Here is an 18,096-nt window from a genome sequence, read left to right as displayed (position 1 = left end):
CATTTGTAGACAATCTTGTTTCATGCTTTGGGAAGGAATATAAAGAATCAGAATAAACAAGTGGTTTAAAAATTAAAGAATTCCCTTTGGCCTTTGAGTTGATTTTAATTATATTTATTTAGCGTTTAGAATAATAATAATAATAATAAAATTGGTGGGACATTTGAACCACCAACAAATTTACCATTTTAGTACCACTATAAAAGTCAACTAGAAAAGTCAACTGTGACAAAATTATTAAAATGCATCCAAGTTCCTCAAATCTTGAAATTTCAAAGCACACTAAACTCTTCCTTAATCCAACAATGCAAAGAAAGGTAAATAAAACCAAGAGATGATTAACTCCATCCAAGTTTTCATCTCACTACCTCAAGAATTTGATCATCTTCTCACTTGCAAACCTTAGACCACCTCAGTTTTTTTTTTTTTTTTAAAAAAAAGGGAGCTATGTATTAGTAAACCCTTAAATAATGGTGTTTCATAAAAGGTTTTACTATGTATCATGTAAAACTTATTTTTAGATACCATTGATGCAATAGCCCCTTAGAAGTCTCTTCAAAATCTATGATGAACTAGGTGACATTGACTCTTCCGACAGAGGAAGGTATTATCTCGACTTTGACGTAGGTGACATTGACTCCATGTATATTTATGTATTCCTTTAATTTTTAAAAACTTATTAAAATGCGTGATGATAATATTTATAACTAATTTTATCATTTAAAAAGTTTTATTTGCCGTGATTGCCTTTGGTTTTAGTGAGGAGAATTCACCTCTCTATGGTATTGAGTCTCACTTATTGTGTCACCACAGGTTATTGAGTTAATTGAGGGTTCAGTTGCTTAGATATAACCCTAAAACAAAAGTACTGTGCGCATGAAATGAAGACAATCTAAGTTTCCTCCTCTAAGAACCACAATAGAGGAATGATTTTTGTTGGTTAAGTGTGAGGATCTAGAATCAAATTTATATGAACTAAATTTATCTCTAAAAATAGAATAAGAAAAAGTAAAAAAATGAAATAAGTAAAACTAAATAGCAATATTTATTTATTTTTAAATATTTGATTAAATAGAACTATAGGCTTTAATCTCGTATCAATATATATTAATATATTAGTTATCGAAAAGTCATAAAAATAATATTCTCATGCCATGCTTAATTTGCCTTGTTTACTTGGTTCATCCATGTGATTAATTTGACTTAATTGGTCTGTTTAGCATATCAAATCTATTCTAGTTCATCCTAGCAATCTCAACTCATTCAAATCGCTCCTAGGGCATGGTTGAATTGGTTACTGCGGAGCAGACTTGCTACAGTGGACAAAAATTGAATCTCGATGAAGATGAGATAATGCTCCTTCTCCGTAGTGGTTAATTGTAGATTCTCGATTTATCTCCTCACAGATGGTCATGAACCCGATCGTGTGAGACCGTTGAGATGATAATTTCACTTGCAGTTTTAGCTCACTATAGATTGAGAGGGCTACTAATCTATCCTAATTCATTAACGTGACTTATAACCCTAATTGACCTTTTGTTTCGGTAAAAAAGTTATTTTACTATGTTTAAATATTTAAATAGATAAACTAAGATATTTTCAAATGTGAGTAATTTGAAACTAGACATTTGCATAAATATTATATTTCACAATGTTATAAATTTTAGTTAAGAAATTTTTTATTAACGTCTTAATTTTTAAAGTATTTTATATAAAATACTAAATTAATAAGTATATTTGATTTGTCAAAATAAATTCTTTGAAATTTAATGTAATTATATAAAATATTAAAATGGTTATAGCTATCTCTAATAATAATAATAATATCATATCATAATATAAATGTCTTTATTTTAAGACGTATATAATATGTCAAAATAATTAAAATCATTTAATTATATATTAAAAGAATATTTCTTTTTAAGCCATTAATATACAGAATATGACAAAATTTATTGATACGAGAATAAAGAAGCCATTAAACACGCATGAATAACTTCAAAATAAAGCATTAAGATTAAGTAATGCTATTGTTGCCTAACTAATTAATTAAATAATCAGGCATGTAAAATAAGATGAGACATATACTTTAGTAAAAGGTAGAATCTACCATTCTATCCGACATGATTGACACACTATCTATGAAAAGGTACATCGATTATAATTGACTACTATTATTGTCTCAATTTTGCGGTCCACTTTAATAAATCTGTCCCATAATAACCAACTCAATTATTCCGGGAGGTCACGTACACAAATTCATTGAATTTGGCCACATTTTTCTTCATTAGTAAGGCTGAAATATGTCAATTGTCTAAATCTAAGATTATATTTAAAAAAATAATTGAGAAATGCAACATGATCTAAGAAAAGTGAGCATAACTATAGTAACAGCATATCAATTATTATTGCATATAATAATGACTTGCTAATCATGGCTTGTTATTGCTGTGCTTCTCGTCATCGTCCTTGCCAGTAAGCGAGTTAGCGTGGCAATCGGCGTTTGCTAACTTGGCGGCTTCAACGAGGCCTTTCTGGAAAATTTGGTGCGTGTCTGACTTACCAAAATCCAACAAAAAACTACTCCCGGATGATCCAACGTCAGGCTGACCCACCCTCCTCCTCAGCTCCTCTTTCACTCGCTGAAACAGAGAACAGTAAGAGGACGCTACTGTGAGATAAACCAGATATCCACTTTGTTTCTATTCACAAACAAGAATTTAATTAGTTTTCTTCTCACTGTGGGATAAATAATGAATATGCCATTGTGATAACCCAGAAAAGAAAGAAAATGTATCACCAGAAAACATTTCGATTCTGGTAGCAATCAATTTCAACTGTATAATTTATTCTTAAAACAGTAAGTGTGCTCCTTTCTGGTATCTCAGCAAGTTGTTTGAAGTGCATCATTCAAAACTCTAAACATATAGCATTGCCTTGAATCAGCCTGCTGTATTAGAATCTTAAAGGCTAAAAAATGTAGGTAATATGAGACTAATTGAATCTGAATCCCCAAGAAGAAATTGAATTTTGTACTAATTTAGTGGTTATAAAACATCTGCGCTTTCCCAACAACATTATTGACAAGATTAATAAATTTTCTAGACCATCTTTTCCATTTCTTAAACAGAGGTGAACTACTGGAGCTCCATTTCAATACAGATAAACTACTACATTTGATATTTATTTAGTGAAGGAGACAATTTGTTGTATAAACACCTGTTCAATTGTATTGTGGGGGCAGGGGAAAACATAATATAGAAAAAAAATTGACTAAGAAAATAGTAAAAACAATAAAACAAAATTGACTTTAAATAAGTATCCCGGTTAGCTTTTCAGTCCACCTATATCAAATGAAATACTGATTTGAAAGATGCACTTTGGTATTTTCATGTATGAATGACATTGCTAAAAAAATAATTCAAAATTGGGCTTACAGTCTATGTATAAATTATCTGGGATGATTTGATACTTCTTCTGCAACTCTGCTGCGTCGTAACCAACTCAGCTATGCCCCGGGGGCGATGATTTGATACTTCAATAGATGGAAGGGTATCTCATTTTACTTGATAAATTGAAATCCCATGCAAACCAAACAGGAACGCACAAACTACCAGAGTAACTTACTACGGACTCACATAATCCTCGAAACAAATGACTCTAGAGGACTAGAAATTAATGAACAAAAGTGCTTAATTTAAGTCTTTACAAGCAGAGTTATTTTCAGCCCCCAATTGTGTTTGTTTCATTGTCGTCAAAGCATTTAATGGTGTGGTTTTCAACAGTGAAATTTGGAGTAAAAGCATGTTCCTTCTTTGTCAAACTTCTAACTTCTAGCCTATACAACCTGAGATATATACCTCTAATTATTTCAATAAATTATTCTGGCAAGCTCGAATAAGCATGCTTTTTTGTTCAAACTTCAAATCCAACAAAGAAGGAAAAGCATTTCAGTTTGACATGGACAAGGCAGTCAAATCAAGTGATGTTTCTTTCGCATATGTCATTGAACTGTTGTTAAATTTCAAGTGTAACTAAAATTCAAATCTAAGTTCCTCTCCTTTGTTAGAGATTTGTGTCAGAATGCTACTGGATTAACTTAAAGCTTCAATTTTATCAACAGTTTGATACTTCACCCTTAAGTTTCATTGTAGATTGCCTGCAACTGTACTGACATACTGACGAGTGCACATAAAAAATTAGAAAGCCGCAACTAGATGATAAATAATGTTTCCTACTGAACAGAAATTTGTTAAACGTTTTCCAACTAGAAAGTATGTCAACAACTGTATTCCAATGACCAAAGCAACCTTGCTCTACTATCTTGAATAGAGCTAGTAACTGGCTCTTGTTTGGACCTCCATTTAATCCATGTATAAGATACCATTCCTTTCTTAAACCGACATACAGAACTTCCAAATTTATGATTACAGCTATAAACAACTAGTCTTGTTCCGACATCCTTAACACATTTCATATTTTGTATCAGTATTCGGAACTAAAAGTCAGTAAGAAGGACAAACAGGTGATTGATACATCACTCTATTTTTATGTGGAAAAGGACCTTTTAGAACACAGAACATTGTAGTTGAAACAACAGATAAGAATTTGACAAACATACGCAGTGCTCCATGGAATATGGCATGAAATCTAATACAAGAATGCCCAACTGAAACATAGAAAAACAAATGATTGTGACTCAAATTCCCTGCAAAGATACTTTATTATAAAAACAAAGGAAATAAAAACTATTGATTATGGATATTCCTATACCTTTCAAATTACTATAGTATAACAAGAGAGTTATAGGTTTCTAATTCACAACACGTAGATACATGACCTACAGCACTACCACTGTGGATGTGCAAGTCAATTTCAGTATGGTATGACACCCTTCTCTGGTCCTTTTCTTCAGAAAATCTGCACTATAACATCATACTACTTGGTATGCTACGATCCCCATAATATGTTTTGACAAACTTATTTGACGTCCACCATACAGTGGAACTCCAGAGTAGGGAAATTTAAGTGTAAACTCACATGCTAATTTTTTTATTTGGTAGGAAGCATCTCCAATTCCAGTGTGATCTTGCAAAATTTCGTGGGTTGTAGTTAAGAAATACTATTTTCAACTCCTTCACAAAACTAACCAGCAAAGCAGATCTGTAGTTAACCTTAGGTTCTAGATTAGGTGGATTGTGCATTAAGGTGTGAAAGAAATAACTATATTTTTAGAAGCAGACCAAAGGATGCTCAAATCTTCTATTGGATGATTAACTAGAATGAGCTTCTACTGTTCTTGGTCCGGTTAAGTTTCATACACATTCCTATTTTTTTCTGTGCAATCTTAACACTGATTTTCTGATATCTAATTCATCAGCTATGGCTCTTGTTTTTTTATATCCACAAAACTGGTTATTATAACCGTATGAGGCATGGCAGCTAGGAATCATGGAGTATAAATGTTTCGTATAGATGAGAATGCTAAAATGAATACAGAATGTTATTAGAAAAATGAGAAAAAAGAAGTGTTGGTGCAATCGACATCTTATCATGTTTGATCTAACTTGAGTTTGCTCAAGTTGAGTTTTGATGTTTAAACCATATGCTTGATGTGAGAGCAAAAAGATAAGTAGGTCAAAGTTAACTAGATACTTGACGGTGGAAAAATCCAAACGGGTTGTGGTTGACTATACACTTGGCAATTGGAAATCTCACTGATAGTTGGCAAGGACGAAGTCCAAGTAGGGTCATAGTTGATCGAACACTTGACGGTTGAAAGTCTAACAGGAAGTTGGTAAAGGCAAAGTCTAAGTGGGTCATGGAGGACCAGACACTTGGCATGATACGTGAAGTTCAAGTGCGTTAAAGTTGACTAGATACTTGGCATGAGACATGAAGTTCAAGTGCGTTAAAGTTGACTAGACACTTGACAATAGTGAAAGTCCTAACAGGAAGTTAGTAAAGGTGAAGTCCAAGTGGATTATAGAGGACTGAACACTTGACATAAGACGTGAAGTTCAAATGGATTAAGGTTAACTAGACACTTGACAATGGTAGAAGTCCTAACGAGTCATGGAGGATTGGATGTTAGGCAAAAGAAGTGAAGTCTTGACAAATTATGAAGGACCGAATGCTAGGCACGAGAAGGAAAGTCTAAACAAATTAAGGAGGATATGATGTTTGATAGTGAAGTCTTGATAAGTCAAGGGGATTAGATGCTAGACAATGGTAAAGTCATAATAGGTCGAGGTTGACTAGATATTAGGTAACGATGAAGTCTCAATAGATTAAAATTGACTGAATGCTATGCAATGGTGAAGTCCTAACATGTCAACATTGATCGAATGTTAGGTAACAATGAAGTCTCATTGGTCAAGGTTGATTGGATGCTACGCAACTGTGAAGTTCCTGCAGGTCAAGATTGACTGGATGTTAAGCATGTTAGTGTTAGCCCTAAAGCCAATTATAAGATAATTGACAAGGAAACTTTTGTATTATATTTCATTAATAAAAGACAAAGTTTATGATTATTATATTTATTTCAGATCTGTGTCAGATGAATAAGTATAATAATGTATTAGGGTAGTAGGTTATAATCTACAACGTATCAATTGGTTGAATTGATAGTGAGAGGCTATGTCCATATATATATATATATATATATATAGAACACTACTCTTAACTATTTCTAGTCAAACTTTAATACACAAGGGCAATATTAATGCGTTGAGACTAGCATGTAGGTCAACTGATGACTTAATCTCATAAGTCATGGATATAAGATATTAAGTTGACACATAGATATATATTAGAGAATATGTACTGAATTGATCCGCCATGAGAATGTTTCATGGATCGTTATATGAGTGTCATAAACATTCTTATAGTGGCTATTAATATAAATAGTTCTTAGACTTGTCACTACGGTTCCCTACATAAGGAGTTGTGTACTTTAGTATCGATAAACATCACCTGTAACAAGGTGGACTATAAAGTCGATCACTGAATATGCAATAAATTATGTGAAAGGATGTGAGTGATGCAGATGAGATCTATCCCTTCCATATGACGGAAGTGATATCTATGAGCCCTTTAATTAAAACTACTAAAATGCATGACCATGCTCAAATAAGTCAATATGAGATATTGAGCTCATTTGGTTAAATGAGTCTACTTAGAGATCAAGAAACATAAAGATTGATAAGGGGATGACATGGTCTATGCCTCATGGATCAATTAGATATCGAGAATAAAATGACTAAATTATATAAGATAATAGACATAGAAAAGTTAGGTCGGATATCGACATTCTTATCATTTAGGTAGCAATGATGCATTGCTAGATGTCACTTATTACTTATGTATCTAAAATGTTGTTTTAGATACATTGCCAATGTTATGAAAATCTATTGGGTCACACACAAAGAACATGTTAATTTGGAGATGTGTATATTTTAGTTTGACTAAAATATGATGGACCCTAAGATTATAGGGTTAAGTCTAATCCGAGTTAGGTTCATCGAGTTAGATTCAAATGAATCCAACTATTGGATTGTTGAATTGAGTCTAATCCGAATTAGACTCATTGGATTAGACTCAACCAATAAAGAGGATTAATATTCCATTAATAGAGATTAATGGAGTATTGATGAAAAGGAGAGCAAAAGGTAAACACTCTTTGTATTCATTGGATGACTCTTTGTATTCATTGATATTTATTGGATAACCTTTTGTATTCATTGGATGACCTTTTGTATTTATTGGATGAGTACAAAAGATCAATTTTATGCATTTGGTTGATGATCACTTCTAGTCTCATCTTCTTCTACTCTTGGCAAAATTATCTAAGTTGTTAGCACAACGGAGGTGGTTTTTCTCCGAAGGCTAAGTTCGTGCGATGAACGAAGGACGTGTTCGTGTGAATATTAAAAATGCATGACTATTTTGATCGTGCTGAGATCTACCGAATCATGTTGTTGCCGGGATTGTTCCTTTCACGTAATAAAGGTGACAACTTGATTAAACATGTATACTACATTCGCATGGATCTCTGGAAGGATCGATTTTATTTTATTGCGTTTATTTATTATTTTTCACAAAAAATTCCTACAAAGCAAAGGAAGTCTTGATAGATTGAGGTCAACTAGATACTAAGTAAAGTGAGAATTCAATCTTGGTAAGGCTAAAATAAAGGTATCAGTCAATTGCTATAGAATAGCAATCGATTGATAAGCTCATAAACCATGATTTTGGGGTTTGAGGAGATTTGAGAGTGTTTGTAGTATATCAGTCGATTGATGGGTATGAACAATCGACTGATGATATTATTGGAGCAAACAGAATGTCTGAAACTCTACTAATCAACTTGACTAATCATTAATTGATTGATGAAGACGATTAGTCGACTGATGACATTGTTGCAGCAAACGAAGAATTTCTAAATTGATTCAGGAACTCGACTATTGATGCAATAGTGGATTGATTGGATATAGCAGCTCTCTGTTGTGGTCAATGCTGAGCTAGAAGAGCCACTTTGAAGTGTACCATTCAAATTTTAGAAGAGCAATTAACTAATGGTGACGAGCAGTCGACTATTAGATGGTTTTCAATCACTTTTGAATGTTGATTTTTGGGAGTTTTAAAGGAGAGTGTTACAACATTTCCATACCTTCTAGAGGCAATCTAAAGAAATAACAAGGAGCAAAGTGAGGTTCATTTGTAAAGTTATTTCATTTGCATTGTATTTATTTGCATTTGTATTTTTTGTTTTCTTGTTTGTGTTGCTTATAAAGAACAAAGATTGTAAGAAGTTTTTTCGTCTCCGGAAAGTATCTAAGAATGAGGAAGCATAGTGGTGATACTGCTAAGCCGCTAGGTCGTGGAGTGGGAACTAAGGATTTCGAACCATGTAAAATCAAGATGTCTCTATACTTGTTTTGTTTCATATTTGTGTCTTTTATTTTTCCACTGCATTAATATCTTGTAGACGAGCACGATCGACAAAAATCATATATCTCTATTCACCTCCCCCCTCTAGCAATGTCACCAGTCCCAACGAGAACTAAAAGCAATTAGTTATAGATCCAAAGAAAGATACAACAAGGGAAACTAAAATAAGATAATATGAATCTGTTCAAAGACAACCAACAGATTCATAGTTAAGTTGAATCGATTGGCAGAATTGTAAGAGGAAAGAGATCAAAGAAAACTCATTTTCTAATGTACTTCACGAATTTCAATGATTCTCTCGAGGGCACAAAGTAGTAAACTCGATTTGAACATTCAAGTAGCAAGAGCAGATGGGATTTAAAGATTTCTGGTGTGAATTAAAGTTTAAATTTCTAATTCCAAAATGTTTATCATTTCAAACACTGAAATTATCCGAAAGTATGGACAATTCAATAACTTTTGGTTCCAAACCGAGCTGTATAAGAAGAAATTTGTGACCTTGTTACGCTAATAGTTGTTTTTAGAGGAAATCCATAACGATGACAGTAATCTGCGCGAAGATATATCACGATAGTTCAAACGATTCACAAGCTTTCAAGCACCTAAAATCAATTCAAGCCAGCAGCATGCAGAAGTAGTTGATATCTTAGCAATGAAGAACCAATGAAAAACACAGAAAAACCAAACCTGCAACATCCTGTCGTTAAATTTTGGAACCCCGACTTGAGTAACAGTGAGGGAGCCGAAGAAGTTGCCCAGAAGCGCTGCATCTGGTATTGTCAATCCCCAAACCAACCCAGCCACAAACCCACCCAAGAAACTATCTCCAGCCCCTGTGGGATCGACCTCCTCAGCTTGGAAGGGAGATACGTCCATTTCTCCATCCTTCCAGTAGATCCGGCACCCGTCCTTCCCTTGAGTGACAATGACGCAGCACCACTTCCGCACCTCTTGGATGTCTATGAAGGGCGCCTCCTCCGCCGAGGCCTTGAGGAACCCAATTCGAGGAAGGAGATGGAAAAATCCGGTGCTCCGAAGAGGCACGAGGCCGACCGTACCATCGATCGGGTCGAAGGATCGGATCATCCCTTGTACATCGACCAGGACGACGCGGCATAGATCGAGTATGCGGATGAGGGTCTCCGGCAGTATTTCCCCCGCGACTCCCACCGCGAGGCCGAACTCAAACCTGGCCTCGTCGGGGAGGTCGGAGGGGGAGATCGGGTCGCACGCTCGGACAAGCCGGAGGATGCGATCGCCGTGGTACCCTCCGTTGGAAGGAGCCGAAGGGAATTGTGCGTGGAAGAGGGTGGTTGGGGCGGAGGCGACGCGGGGCAGGTGGGGGACATGATATGCAAAGTCCGCACCGACCTTGGCGATGTAGAGGAGCGGGAAGGGAGAAAGGGCGTCGAGGACGTTGGAGACGAAGGAGGCGGCGCCGCCGAGGGTCTGGCTCACGGGAGGGCCATCTCGGAAGAGGACGTCGTGGCAGTAATTGCCGACGACGAGTCCGCCTCCGGGGGTCGCGTTCTGGTGGTGCTGATGGTGGCGGTCCTCGTGGAGGCCGTCCTCGCTGACCATTGAGGATGTGCGATGGCGTCGGCTACACGATCGGGGCGGCGTTAGAAGGGTAGACGGCGGTGAGGAGAGAGGAAACGGAGGAAGCGGCGACGATCCTCCATGGCGGCCCTCTTGTAAGGAGGGGAAGGAATGAGGACACGGTCACCGTGGGAAGGCCAGATCGGGCCTCCACATGCCCGATTCAAGCAATACGTGTTGTATTATCACTGACGCAGCCGCTTCCGAACAACTTCAGGGAATCGAAATTGGAGCATTTACAAAAGAATCCTTAGAATTTCAAAATCATTAATACTATTACTCCTTTCCTGACTCTTATAATTTTAAATTAATATTTAAATCTAAGAAATATTTTAATATTTTTATTAAATATTCATAAATAATAGAACTGGTTTGATATTTTAATTCTAGGCATAAGATGATCTGTGGATCCGCCATATAAAGTGATATATTGAACTTGTCTAATCAAAAAAGCTATTTCATTTTATATTTTTTAAATTTAAATTATTAGACTTGTAAATTAAGAGACTAAAATCAAAACTTTCAAGAGAATAATTTGGAAGATAACCAATAATGCACTTAAGAGAAAAGGAACGAAGGAGAAAAAAAGTAAATTGATTTTACTCAAAGACGTACACAAACTTATATGATTCCCATCGAACACGCCTATCTTTTGTCCCCTCCCTCCCTTTAGCTTGCTATCCACCGTCTCTATCAGCTTCACTCAATCAATCCATTTCCTTTCCTATCTGGAAGGCATTTGCATTTTTGAAATTGCTTATCCCTTCCCTTTCATATCTTTTAACCCTAGCCATTCAATATCCCCTTCCGACTTTTTGTTATGTTACATGTGAGTTCCTAGGAGATTTAGGATCACACTATTATTAGATGCTTTATATATCCGATAATCCGTTAGTGAGTTTATTATAAATTTATAATCCACTATTTTACTCATTAAAGTGATAATTGATTTATTTTTAGATTTATTTTTTAATATGGATATTATACGTGTAGACTCCATTTACCTTAAACTTGCCATGCATTATTATTAATGGGTTGATAACTGATGATGAGTATTAGGATATGTATAGGATGTGATCCTGCAGAGTTAGGGATAGGAATGACAATGGGTTAGGTTTGGATTAGAGTTTATATTCTTAATCTCCATCCCCATCCCCATTTATTATATCGATTCCTATCTCCATCCCCATAAGGTATTCAATTTTCATTCCTATCCCCATGCCCATCGGAGGTCAGATATTTATTCCCATCCCCATACCCATACCCATTAAAGGGAGGATCACATATTTTCTATATTAATAATTTTTTCATTTCATCCCACAGTTGGTATTTATCATCAAATCATAACACATTTAATTTATGAATTTGAAAAGAATCCAACAGTTGCCATATGTTTAAAATTTTTATCATCCACCATCGACCGACACAAGTGACTAAAATTTTTATCAAGTTTGGGAGAGAAAATAAAATAACACCTCTGAAATATATCATGTTGAAAGTACATATAAAAAAACTAAAAATTAAATGGAGTCAAATAAAAATAACTCAGTTTAATTGACTGACTACTTCTACTAGTTCCAAAATAGAATAAAAATAAGCAGATGAAATTATTCTGAGCATTTGAATTTATTAAAAAAGGAGATTATCCCTAGCATGGAGATTGGCATAGCATGTAGCTTGATGCCATGACATCTGTGTACCATTTCAAGAAACTCAAATGTTCTCTTTTTAGACATTAAATAAAAGCATCTTGTCTCGTACAACTTCTATAGCCATAAATCAGCACTCATCATGGACTCCTCTAACTAGGTAATTGAATCCTTGAATAACAACATGTCTTAACTTGTTCAGCAAAATTAAATCTTAATTTATTCATAGACAAATATAGATATCATTCAGATAATATACAACAAATATTATCTGAGTCCATCATCTCCTGTTGAACCATCCAAGCACCATAACTCCATGAGCTTCAAGTAGAAGTGACAGATCAAATGAGTCTATATTAAGCATGAGTAGAAATTTCAAATATCATCATCATTATCTAATGGATAATTTTACAAAGAAAAAAATAAATTACATTGGTGATATCATCTGTCAAGCATAAATAGAAGTAATGGAAAACATCTGGATGATTTCCAAATACTATTAATTATCATCATTCAACAAAAATATATTAAAATTAACATCATATAAAAAATATAAATGAGTTTCAAATCTAAACATCATCATCGAAAAATATTTAAACATATTTATTAACATCATCATCTAAAGCAAACTAGATTATTTTCAACTCTGAACTAATTATAAATTTCTTCATCACTTTACATTGTAGTGTCCTACAAAATTTCAAATTGATGAAGCGAAATATAAATAATTGATCCAATAATTCACTTTCAGTATCAAATTTAACAAAATTAAGTTGTATTAAAAAATTTACCCCATCAATATCAATAGTATTCTCATCATAGTCAATTAAAGAGTAATATGCTTCTGTTTCTTGTGAACTTGTAGCTACAAAATTCAATGAAGAAAACAAATCATTATTGTAGATTATAAAAGAAGAATATTTTCATTCAAAAATAATAAAAACTAATTTGCAATTTATATTACATTGTTTCTCATTCCATAACGAACTTTGAGTGCACATCAATATTTCTATAGTTTTCAGATGAAGTCTGCTTCTATGAGGACTCAACAATCTACCACCTATACTAAATGTTGACTCTAAAGCCACAATCTCGTGCCATCCTCATCAAAGTGGGATACTTGATTCCATTGACCTTCCACCACTCCAATATGTCAAAATCCACATTCCTTGGCAACACTTTGTCTTCCAAATAATGATCTAATTCTATCTTTAGATCAATGTTAATGTCAATGTTAATGTCGATCCCACAACCATCTGTGAGGAGGTAAATCGAGAAACTGCTTGGTCATTCACACTCAAATGCTTCTTCTTTATCAAAACTATCCAAAAAATCATCAATACTTGTATTCAACCTAGTCTCCATTGATTTTTTTCCCAACACTAACATGACCATTATTATCTATGTACTCCTCAAGCAAATCATAATACATTTTTTGAATCCTTCTAACTGGTTCTCTAAAGCCAATCTTCCTATGTGTTCTTTTGAAACAATACTCCACCAACTTTGTCTTATATCTTAGATCTAAAATAGTAGCTATTCCCATAACTCCATGAATATCAGACCAATATTTCTCAAATTTGGGAAAGCATCTGTTCAATCATAGAAAAAATAACCATATTAGGAGATGTGACAGACTTTAGCAATGAATCTTTAATTTAACAAACCTTAGGAAAAAAGATATTTGTTGTGGGATACATTCTTCCAAAAAATATTATAGTCATAGAATAAAAAGCTTTCAACATTTAAGATACCTCTACTACTAACAACCACTCCTCATCTGTAGGGAAATATTTATATGATGAAATCTCAAATGAGCAAACACATCTTTAAAAGATATAATAGTTATGAGCATCAAATATGTTGAGTTCCAATGGATTTTACAATCAAGCACCAAATTTTTAGCATTCATATTGCGTACTACAATCCGTGCCATATCATCAAACTTTTGCTCCCTTTTAGGAGATGCTCTCTAATATGTGACACTTTCATGAATTTTCTCAACACTACGTGCAATGACATCCAAACGATCGTGGACAATTAAATTCAAAATATGAGCAGCACAATGCATACCCTCATAGCATAAATGTACAATGATCAAGCTTATGCAACACATAGTTCATAAGAGAATCATTAGTGGAGCAATTATCAACCATAATGATGGATATGTTCCTATCAATATTCCAATCCATTATAACTATCACATTAGCAAGACCTTCTAAAGTATGTGGAGAGCGAACATAAGCAAACCTACATAATGCAAACACAATAATGTATATATGTAAGTATATGTTTAATTGAAATCATAAAAAAAGTGTGAAAAATATTATATATTTGAGATACAAACAAAAAAATACCTTAAAATGTGACTTTGTAAAGTCCAATTATCAACCCTAAACTATCACATTAGCAAGACCTTCTAAAGTATGTGGAGAGCGAACATAAGCAAACCTACATAATGCAAACACAATAATGTATATATGTAAGTATATATTTAATTGAAATCATAAAAAAAGTGTGAAAAATATTATATATTTGAGAGACAAACAAAAAATATACCTTAAAATATGACTTTGTAAAGTCCAATTATCATCTATGAAATGGGTTGTCAAAGTAAAAAATCCCTTCCTCTGATTAGATGCAGTCCACATGTCAGTTGTTAAAGTAATTCTGTCTTTGTTAAACTCTAACAAAGTCAATACTTTTGCATGTTCATAGTCATACATTTTCAGTATATCATTCTTGATGGTATTGCGACATGGAACCTTGAACAAAGGCTGAAGACTTGCTAAAAGCTTATGAAATCCATGATGCTCCACTATTGTCAATGGATACTCATGTAAAATTATCATTTCAGCAAGAATACACCTTGATGTTTCTTAGTCAAATTGAAAACCTTTAATAGCAAAATCTGCCTTATTTTGCTCTTTAATTAATATTTTCTGCCTTATATCACCAACAATTCATCTTGGACAAATTTTGAAATGATCACACAAGTGTGTTGTCCCATATTTATTGTTACCAAAAGGGGTTTCTTGCAGCAGTTACAAATTACCTTATCTATTCTGTTATATTTTGTTGAAAATGACAAAATGTAAGTACGCATAGTTGTTAGAGCCTAATTTAGAATTATCATTTAATCCAAATCAGCCTCAAAAGCTTTGTCGGGATAGTTGTGAAGAGCAGTAGAATAGTCGGGATAGCCATTTGATTGACCAACTGGAGGATACTCTTACTCTTTGAAATGTTGGATGGTTCCTTTAAAGCATAGTTCAAAGCAAGTTCCCAATTTGGCCACACTCTTTTAGGTGTAAAGTTTCTCTCGAGCTTTCCATCAGTCCCCCTTAGTTGGTTGGAGATCCTTCAACTCCAATTTTGTAGCAAACAACTCTTTGGAGTCCTCTATGATGCCATGAGCCAATATACCTAATTGATAATGAGCTTTTTGAAGTTTAACGGATAGCGTCGCAAATCCTTCAGTGGTTTGCTTTGAGATGTCAGCGATAACCCCTTAATCTCTGCAAGGTGCATAAGGCACTAGTACAAATGAGTCAAACAAATTTTCACTTTTTATTCAGCTTCAAAGGCCCTGGACTCAACAACATTTTATTTTTTTCATACACACTAGGACTTCTTGATTCACCCTTGCTTGGGTTTCCATGATTTGAAGTTTGGTCTCTTGGCTCTGCTGATCCAATGTGGCCTGGGTTAAACATCCTTGACACTCATCCAGCTGTTGTCGCAAAAATCTGCACAAGTGGTGGCTTCATCCCGAGATGTCATCATCATTTTAAGTTTCTCAGTTAGTTCATCATAATAAATTGGAAATCGGCTGCTTTATCCTCCCACTCTTGTTCATGGGCTTGTCGTTGGGAGCGCTCGTGCCTAAATTGAAGCACCAAGAGAGAATGGTGCTTGGCGACCCAGGCTTTGAAGATGTCAAAATGATGATGAAGGTCCCAAAATCTTGACATAGTCTAAGCAACAAAAAATAGTCAAGGAACAGTAATAGAAGAAGCACGTATGGCAAGATTCAGTTACTTGATTCATGGTGAAATGTAGTTGCTCCATGGGAGGACTAAGGTCGGCATCAGGGGGCAGTTGAAACTCCTCCTCTAGGGACTGATCGAGAAAGTCAGTATAAGGTCTGACCCCTGGAGATTCTATGCTCGGAGCAATGCTAGGTTGTAACTTAGGAGGGGGCACGTAGACAACCAGGTTTAGGATCAGGGGAGGTGGGACATCCAAAGTGACCGTTAGAATTGGGGCAAAGGAATCCGTGGAGCGACTGGGGGTGGATGAAGTAGCTAGCATTGGAGAGCAGGAAGAGGGGTGGAAGTAGTTAGATTCACATTTAGATCATAGCAGGGAGCCTGCATGTTTGTAGTAGTTTGCAGCTCCACTGTCTAGAAAATGAAGGAGCTCAAGAGGCGATCATCATTAGACGACCAATCGGAGGAAGATTGAAGATTGACTAGGGCAGCAAGTGATGAGGAAGTTGACCCGCTTAGTGCAGAAGTTGATCCATTCGGAGTAAGAATGTTTTCTTTAGATCCAGAAACCTGAACGGTGAAAGGCGAAACATTATCCTTTATAGATATGATAACAGTAGGGTCTCTTAACTCCTAGATCGCTACCTCTAACTCGAGAGGGGGAATAGATGGAAGTGAAGAGGAGGCAATCAAGGCAAATGCAGGATGGTATTGTTTAGTGCAATATGAGGTAAAGGAAAATACTCTTCAGAAAGGATGGTCGTCACGTTGGAGGAAGGGACAACCAAAGCAGGGCGTTTGTTGGATTGACCTAGTAGGTTTGGCTCCTTTTTTTCCTTCTTCCGCATGAGAAAGTCCAACATTGCAAACTTCATGAGAGCATCTAAAAAAGAGAGATCACATGGTGAGACTTGGATAATTTCATATGGCATAAAGGAAGCAGTACCACCTATAAATTGGGAAGTAGGGACAGAGAAAGGACATAGCCCAAATATCACAATTTATGGTCATTCACAAGCTATGGCACATTGTATCCTTTCTCTCATAGAGATTAGCGGATGGGATCAAAATTGCAATGAGTTCTGGTGGCTATTACATCAAGTAAATCAAGAAGTTCTGTCGCCTAGGAACGAGAGGAAGTATGCAGAATCTCTACACTAATGAAAAGATAAAAATGTTTTTAGTCTTTGTGAAATGTAGGCATGTTAAAAAGGATTTGGTAGTTAGGGTGAGCCATGAAGTAAAAAACTCCAGCTTCTATCATTTTTAGTTGATAAAAGCAATGCAGGGAATATAGGGATTCAGTTATATCTGAATATGATGATCATGCCAGGTTAGAGGAGGTAACACTTGAAAGTAGAAGTTGTCACATACTTAATCAAACTTCATTCGACTACACTCCATAGTCCGACTTGAATGAGGGCATGTGATGATATTCAGATTATTTCTTGAATGATCAGTTGATAAGTCACAAATCTTTGACTATCTCGACCGACTAGACTCAATTCTCAGACATTGGACTTTCCCAAGTACCAAGTATTGGCATTCCCAAGCACTAAATATTGACATTCCTGAGCAATAAGTAATGGCATTTTCAAGCATTGAATATTGGTGTTCCCGAGCACTAAAGATTGACATTCTTGAGCATTAAAGATTATTATTTCCAATCACAAAAGGACATCTATAGGTGGTCATTCTCTAGCACTAACTGTAATCTTTATATTGGCATCCTCGAGCATCAACACAATCCGGTACTCAGCTCTGATGCCCGACAACTTATGTGGAGATGTCATTTTAGCATTGATCAAATCTGGTTCCCTAATGACCTGCTAATGGACACATGACATATCTGTTGGGTTGCAAGGGTGCAAACATAGTCCCACATCTAAAAAACACATGGGAAA

The 18,096-nt window shown here is 35.2% G+C and overlaps 1 protein-coding gene across 2 annotated transcripts; it reads right to left on the bottom strand.

Moving 5' to 3' along the window:
• Window positions 1-2,262: 2,262 nt before the first annotated feature.
• LOC141814950 (inositol 3-kinase) lies at window positions 2,263-10,717 on the bottom strand. Of its 2 annotated transcripts, none has more exons than XM_074702909.1 (2): window positions 9,640-10,717; window positions 2,263-2,642 (listed from the first exon to the last, which is right to left on the bottom strand). In XM_074702909.1, exons 1-2 carry the CDS (start codon window positions 10,531-10,533, stop codon window positions 2,433-2,435), a joined length of 1,104 nt encoding a protein of 367 aa, XP_074559010.1. In that variant the 5' UTR covers window positions 10,534-10,717; the 3' UTR covers window positions 2,263-2,432. The 2 variants fall into 2 exon arrangements, with proteins under 2 accessions (XP_074559010.1, XP_074559011.1); XM_074702910.1 differs by lacking the exon at window positions 2,263-2,642 and adding an exon at window positions 9,423-9,502.
• Window positions 10,718-18,096: the final 7,379 nt, after the last annotated feature.

The sequence above is a fragment of the Curcuma longa genome, chromosome 21 (genome assembly GCF_044706935.1).
Source record: "Curcuma longa cultivar G26 ecotype Majalengka, Jawa Barat chromosome 21, ITB_CL_G26_1.1, whole genome shotgun sequence".
Classification (NCBI taxonomy): domain Eukaryota; kingdom Viridiplantae; phylum Streptophyta; class Magnoliopsida; order Zingiberales; family Zingiberaceae; genus Curcuma; species Curcuma longa.
The sequence above is the reverse complement of the archived record's forward strand: the minus strand, read 5'-3'. Positions and strand labels throughout refer to the sequence as shown.